Source organism: Haliotis asinina, chromosome 13, assembly GCF_037392515.1.
Source record: "Haliotis asinina isolate JCU_RB_2024 chromosome 13, JCU_Hal_asi_v2, whole genome shotgun sequence".
Lineage (NCBI taxonomy): Eukaryota > Metazoa > Mollusca > Gastropoda > Lepetellida > Haliotidae > Haliotis > Haliotis asinina.
This window is the reverse complement of record NC_090292.1, coordinates 45,043,968-45,051,638: the sequence shown is the minus strand read 5'-3', so window position 1 is coordinate 45,051,638 and position 7,671 is coordinate 45,043,968. Positions and strand designations below refer to the sequence as shown.

The 7,671-nt window shown below is 41.1% G+C and overlaps 1 protein-coding gene across 1 annotated transcript; it reads left to right on the top strand.

Annotated features, from left to right (window-relative positions):
• The first annotated feature begins 256 nt into the window (after window positions 1-256).
• On the top strand, window positions 257-6,980 carry LOC137259966 (uncharacterized). The gene is made up of 4 exons (XM_067797623.1): window positions 257-847; window positions 5,612-5,677; window positions 6,033-6,119; window positions 6,431-6,980. The coding sequence occupies exons 1-4, from the start codon at window positions 298-300 to the stop codon at window positions 6,832-6,834; spliced, it is 1,107 nt and encodes a 368-aa protein (XP_067653724.1). The 5' UTR covers window positions 257-297; the 3' UTR covers window positions 6,835-6,980.
• Window positions 6,981-7,671: the final 691 nt, after the last annotated feature.

The window sequence follows — 7,671 nt, the reverse complement described above, 5'->3', positions numbered from 1 at the left end:
CCTTCATTGTTCTTGATTTGAAATAGTTAATTTGCGTTGATTTAATAGACACATTATGCAGAACAGTGTTAGGATTACTGAATACCTGGTGGTCTAGACTCATCTCAGTATTCCCATGTAGTTGTCTGCCATGTTAGTCGTTATGACGTAACATGTACGCACACTACTGGTGTAGCGTGTGGTTGGTTCCCCGAGCTGGCGTTGCACCAAACACCTGAGTCGGACTATATAAAAGGCGTTTAGTCGGTGGCGGGGCAGTCTTCTTCCTAGCTGCGTTCTGCACAGTACACTGGAATAATGAAGATCTCAATCTTTATCTTCTTTCTTGTGGTGTTTGGTGTACTCGGTGTACAGGCTGGTCGAAGTGGACCGAAATTGGCTGATCGAGTGGCAGTGATGGAGGAGGAATTTAGATCTTGGAAAATTGTAACTGTTCAAGCTAAGACCAAACGTAGTACCTTGGCTAGACGTATGAGACTGGCGTTCGCTGAGATTAACAGCCTTAAATCCAGCCTACAAAATACAAAGACACACCTGAAAATAATAAGTCAAGAGCTGAGACATGTTCGACGGGAAAGAGGCATTTACAGGAATAGTCTTGGAAAATTACGAGGCGACATGATCGAAAACGTTCGCGCATTACAGCTGAGTCTGACCAATGGAGATCTGGCTACAAAACAACAAATCACAGGTCTTACCCAGGAATTGATGACACTGAATATCAGTTGTTGTGGGATGCGGCAAGAAGCTGATGAGACTGGTGGTAATGAGAGTTCGCTGACAACATCGTCTTTGTCGCATGGGGTGTTCACGACAGCGACAACAACGTATTCTGGACCTACGACAGGTGAGGCTTTTAGCAGAGATTTGTCTCTTGGTTAAAATATTACTATTCCAGCCCAAAGATTTGCGAACGTTTGAAACAATATGTTGGACGTATACTTCCTGCGTTTTATGGAAAACATTCATTTCAGAATTTGACAGTTTTGAACTGCAAGTATTTCAAATCCTTGTTTACTAATAGATTTATTTTAACATACAGGCCATGCCTTTACAGGACATTTTAAGATACTGGTTACATCACATCAGTACAGGTTTTGTTGCGCGTGTCAACATAATGTTGATAGGACATATATTTTATTGGGTATGGGAACATATAAGATACTGGGGATTGTAGATACGTGGAATGTGGAGTTTATTGTACATTTGATCATAAGGCTAAAGGGACATGCCACTATTGCATGTCCTGCACTGAGTTTGTTGGCCATGCAGGCAACCAAGGGCTTACAAGGCATGTAAACATTAAGAGGTGATGCCAGAACAGGGCTTACAATGTCTCTGGACAAATGCTAGATTTCCATGTGTCTGTTGCTCTCCTTGTTGTATATGTTGTGTATCATTTCCTTGATAATGATGACAGGAACTACACCGAAACTATTTTCCAACTATTTGTGTATTTTTATACATTTTATCGTTTTCATTGTAAGTTAGATGAGAAGCCAGAAATGCTGATAATTACCGTTCTCGTTCTGACTGATTTTGCGTCAGTAATAGCGTCAGGCTGGGCGGAAAATTTGATGATTTCTTTTGAGTTTAACATACGTCATACACTTTCTTAGTAAAATACAAATTCAAATACCTTTTGGGTTTAGTCCCATCTAGGATTCAACCCGCGTACTCAGAGTCAGGCACCTAATTCTCAGGACACAAGGTCAGCCGGCTAGCCCGCTCAGTCACTGAGACTTCATAGGAAGTCGAACAACTGGTAGTCTAGACTGTGTACGTTACTAAGAAAGTGAAATCCCAAATAAATGGGATTGTGTAAATTACATAACAAAAATTACATAACTTAAGCATGCGTAAAATCAATTGAATGACAGTAACTATAAGTAGATAATTTAACCCCATCCACCTTCGTTGGCCTGGCGGACGTGCGGTAGAGCGTCTGCCTACGAATGAGACAATTGCGGTCCAAACCCCGCTTCGGAAAACCTTTGTATTTTGACTTTAATCTTGAACGATATTTTTCAGTTGATTTAAAACACTATTTTATCATTTGAATGTTTATGGAAGTTAGGGAAGCGGTCTTACTGACGTATTAGAACAGAGGTTACGTAGGAAGATATGGCAGGAGTAACCTCTGTGGGAAGAGAATGGAAATCCCCTTTGAACCAGCAAAATAGAACAAAGTCACAAGTCAGTTTCACAATACCGATTTCAAATACAATACAAGTGAGACAAAATGTAAGACAATGGGTCGCAAAATATAATACAGCAAACTCAGCAAGTCTTAGTGCAAGAGCGAAACAGTTATGTAGAATGTAACACAGCGAGCGGCCAAGCAGAACATATGTCAGTTAATGGCTGATCGTTGTAAACGAGAGTTTTTTTTTTGTTTTTTGTTTTTTTCAATGAAAGTGGCCAGGGCAACGCGTAAACTTGGTTTTTCTCTGTACATGTAGCAAGTTGTCGCAGCGCACATTGTGTCGGGAACCAGACTTAAAGCGAGAAGCTGGACCGACGCTAGTTTTTTTTTCCGAAAGTAATTATGTGACTTTCGAATTTCAAGCAGATAAGAAGCCTAATCCATTTTCGATTCATGACAGTTCGATAATTGCATACACCCATCACAAGCTCGGTTTTGGGGTTTTTTTTAACCTTGCATTTTTTTTATTTTTATTTTTTTTATATATTTATTTATTTATTTATTTTATTTATTTTTGTGTGTGTGTGTGTGTGTGTGTGGGGGGGGGGGGGGGGGGTATAACCACGTGTTGTCTGTGTTTGGGTGTACCTTGCCAGCTGCCTTGACTCGCAGATATTGCGAGTGCCTATGATGAAAACTGAATGCAAGTAAACTTACAAGAACAACCAGCGATTCTGCCTTCTTTTCAGTTATCTCCCCTCGCTACAACAAAATCGCCCACTCATTGATGCATTTGTGGCAGTTGACAATGAAATATACATGATGTAATAGGTGTCTCAATACCGGCCTTCACCAAACGTGATTTTGTAAACACTATCCAAGATGGTGGCGCGCTTCGGCATTCCTGTAAGTGTATTTTGGAAAACATCTGAACCGATTCTGGGTTCATCGGCAACGGCAGTAGTGATTTCATGAAAACCTGAAATTCAATACACCTGTTAATTATCGGGTTTTGATATTTCAAAATGCAGTAAATAACCCTGAGAATAGCGATGTCGCACTGTATCAAAGGACGATATTTACGATGAAGCCTACTTTGAAAGGTAATTTAAATCATTTTAGCTTTTTCTGCGATAATAGTGAATGGTATGTCGAAACAGGAAATTAGCCACAGAAATCAAAACTGTGAATTATATTTGTGTGATTGATATATTTGGAATTGTATTGGAATTCAAGGTGAGGGTTGAAGTAGAATGACATTTATGTCCATCTGGCATCAAGGGGCTAGACTGAGATGGGGAATGTCTGTCTACACGTAGCACAACATACATTATAAGCAGGGTGCACTGTGTCAGGGTATCTCTATTTCACACCTTGACTGAGTTGGGGAATGTCTGTCTACACGTAGCACAACATACATTATAAGCAGGGTGCACTGTGTCAGGGTATCTCTATTTCACACCTTGACTGAGTTGGGGAATGTCTGTCTACACGTAGCACAACATATATTATAAGCAGGGTGCACTGTATCTGGGTATCTCCATTTCACACCTTGACTGAGTTGGGGAATGTCTGTCTACACGTAGCACAACATACATTATAAGCAGGGTGCACTGTATCTGGGTATCTCTATTTCACACTTTGACTGAGTTGGGGAATGTCTGTCTACACGTAGCACAACATACATTATAAGCAGGGTGCACTGTGTCAGGGTATCTCTATTTCACACCTTGACTGAGTTGGGGAATGTCTGTCTACACGTAGCACAACATACATTATAAGCAGGGTGCACTGTATCTGGGTATCTCTATTTCACACCTTGACTGAGTTGGGGAATGTCTGTCTACACGTAGCACAACATACATTATAAGCAGGGTGCACTGTGTCAGGGTATCTCTATTTCACACCTTGACTGAGTTGGGGAATGTCTGTCTACACGTAGCACAACATACATTATAAGCAGGGTGCACTGTGTCAGGGTATCTCTATTTCACACCTTGACTGAGTTGGGGAATGTCTGTCTACACGTAGCACAACATATATTATAAGCAGAGTGCACTGTATCTGGGTATCTCTATTTCACACCTTGACTGAGTTAGGGAATGTCTGTCTACACGTAGCACAACATATATTATAAGCAGGGTGCACTGTATCTGGGTATCTCTATTTCACACCTAGACTTAAGTGGGGAATACCTGTTTGTACTTAATGCAACAAGCTCAGATCACAGCAGTTTCTTCTTTCAAGGTCAAATTCAACTTAACCAGGTATGTGGATATATGTCATTGTTTTACCTGTTGTATGTGTTGCATGTTTTTGAAAATAATGCTACCAGAAGCCTTGAAAATGCATATCAAAATGCCTAAAAACCGTTTTCGCCCCCCTGCGAATGTATCGTGTTTTTTTTACTCAGGGCTGCTACATTGCATTGAAATACATCCCTGCTGTAGCACATGGCCAAAGGTATCTTTTTACCTGAAATTCAATGGGAAGTACACTATGGAAAGGCAATTAGGCTTTAAGTTCGTTCTTTGCAATATTGAAACAGAGCAAGAATGCCGGGCAATCGAAATTTCGATCTTTACCACAACATACTGCCACGTGTTTGTACCCTTGTCTCTTATCAAATCATATTTCTTCCATCGACATGTGGCATTGCTTTCCAACGATTACCAGTTGTTTGATAATTGGTCTGTGTGTCACTGTAACTCGATATTTTGACGTTTTGTGAGTGCTTAACAGAGACTGCCTGATACACATTGCAACTGTGTTGTACAAACACGGAGCCAAGCTGCTCTGTTGTCATTAACATTGTTTGATAAACACTAGCGATGGCATGCTTCATATTAGAATTGACGGAATTGCTTGAAACACCAGGTGCGATAAACAGAGAGGGGACAGTTAGGAAAGACATTTTTAAATTTCGGCCATGGTTATGAACTCAAACTAAAAAGGTAGTCATTCCATAACGAGGAATTATGAGTAGGTAAAAGTGATGCTATTTTTTGTTTATATATTAACAACAACGATGCGAAAATAATATATACTTACATATGAAGTCCCCGTAAACTATGCATCCCTAACCTATTCCTAATCATGAGGGTGAACTGACTGTTTCACCGTTCATGTTTATGCTAAAAGAAACCCCCAAAACCGAGCCATCTATTCAATTCAAACATTTCAACAAAGAGGAGGATCTAATCTGTTATCTCACAAACAGTACACAACGGTGAGCGTATTCAGTTAACTAAATCAAACTGTGAAAGTATATTTAGGAAATGACACATCCATCAAATTAAACCATCATTTGTAACAGATGTATATGGACTTCATCCATATATAATACTGTAAGGCAAAATATTTATGGAATGCGGAACCTGATGCCAGTAGTCACAACAGTGTAAATATAAATGTTTTGGGCTCATATGTAATTCTTATTACAATTTACAATATTCCCTGTTTCAGCCTCGACTGACCCGAGCCCAAACAGCATGGTTCCACCAGTGCCAGTGGCGGCACAAGACTTACAGGGTAGGTGGGAAACACAGCAGACAGGAAGCTCAGTTTTTAATTCTCCCTGCATTTAACACATTGATGTATATGCCCGTGGTGATTTTGACAAGAGGGATGGATCTCACCCGGTTTTGATGGACGTTGTCAATCACAGAATTTCCAACTGAAAAATTAATATTAGGAATGCTATTAAGAGTTATCTCAATCAAACTGAACGATATATGACTAATATATTTCCATAGGATATTTTTTTATATTTTAATCATGCATGATACTGAAAGGGCAAACATATCTCGAAAGGCGAAAACAGATCGTCAGTAGAAATGCTTATGTGCCATGTATAGTCTTCTGAACAACATATTCCCTGTTTCAGCCTCCACAACTGACGCGAGTGAGGATCTGACACCCAGCAAGACGGTTCCACTGGCTCCAGTGACGACAAAGGACTCTGATGACCACAGTAGGTGGAAAACCCAGCAACGACAGTTGTACTGACACTATCACCTTGTAAAGTTCAGCAAACATCAACACTGTCAAGTCGTACACAAACAAATGCTACAACTTCTGACTCTAACAGAAAGTTACATATTAAACACTCCATCGTTAATTCCAGAAACCACATGTTGACATTCCCGTCAATTTGGATTGTTGTCAGCCATGATGGAATTGTATCAATGATGTAGCAATGTCCGAGTCACGTATCAGCTTGATGTAAACATTGTAGATGTGTGACAAAGATGTCTGGTGTACACAGTTTACTTCGTGTTACAGCAACTCCATCACCAGCAAGAGGCCTCCGCCTTTACCACGCCAGCATGCGCGGTGACCTGGAGAGAGTGAAGCGGATCCTGGCAGCAGGTCACGTGAACATCAACTATAGAGGAGGAGTCTACAGCAGGACACCAGTGATGTGGGCAGCACGGAATGGACACAGGGAGGTGGTGGAGTTCCTGGTGGGTAGAGGGGCTGATGTGTCACTGGTGGACAGACGCGGTTACAACGTCCTTCACTTGGCTTGTCTTGATGGAGACCTGGAGGCGGTGAAGCTGATCCTGGACCTCAAGGTGCTGGACGTCAACGCCAGGGACAACTACGGGAACACAGCGGCCGACTGGGCGAGAGTCTATAGACTTAAGCGAGTGATGAAACTCTTGGTGTCACATGGTGCACACTGAAGTTAGTGTTGGTGTAGACAGAGACGGAGCACGTGTTGTTACTGACAATGGCGTGGTGTGTGCCGTTCACGTAATCGTGTGTCATGATTCAGGTGATTTCTTTTTTTCTTTGTGAATATAAAGAAGAGTTGTTGAATGTATTTTCAGGCATTGTGTCATGTTTTGTGTTTGGAACCTCGCACGATCAGGTAAGAAAATTGTGAAGTGAGGGTAAAGATGAGGGATTGTGCGTAAACGTCGTCCGTCTTGACATAATTCTGTGGTACGTTTGTTCTTTGAATCGCGCGAATTGTGAAATAGACAACTGTTACGGTTAAGAAATCCCCTTGTGAACCAGCAAACAAAACTAATCATAAACGTTCAAATTATGTATTATTATGCCACGAGAGCAAGGTATACAAAGTCACAAGTGTTAGCGGCAGTAAAACAGGTGTACGATACCGTGACGAGATCTTGAACCCGATAGCATCTGAATAACGTAGAGAGTGTCAGTAGTGAAGTTCTGAAGAAACCAAAGCCAAAGTCATAGACCTTGGTGATGGACAGAATCTAATAGTTTCAGGTTGCTTTTACAGGCTCCACCATATACGATGGAGCCATAATCAAGTTTTGAGCGGATGAGTGATCTATATACGTGAAGGAGGGTAGTCTGATCCCCTCCCCACTTTGAATTAGAAACAACCTTTAATAAATCGAGTGCCTTCAAGCATTTGGCCTTTAGGGATTTAATATGGGGCAAAAAGGTTAAATGGGAATCGAAAATAAGCCCCCAGAACTTAGCCTCCTTGACAATATTGATAGGGGTGCCACTTAGAAATAGTTCTGGGTCTTTATGAG

Bases quoted from the DNA above. Each gene is read 5' to 3' on its own strand.
- LOC137259966 (XM_067797623.1), top strand. From the start codon at position 298: ATGAAGATCTCAATCTTTATCTTCTTTCTTGTGGTGTTTGGTGTACTC. The intron at 5,678-6,032 runs GTAGGTGGGAAA...TCCCTGTTTCAG, and splicing joins GGCGGCACAAGACTTACAGG to CCTCCACAACTGACGCGAGT. The intron at 6,120-6,430 runs GTAGGTGGAAAA...TTCGTGTTACAG, and splicing joins AAAGGACTCTGATGACCACA to CAACTCCATCACCAGCAAGA.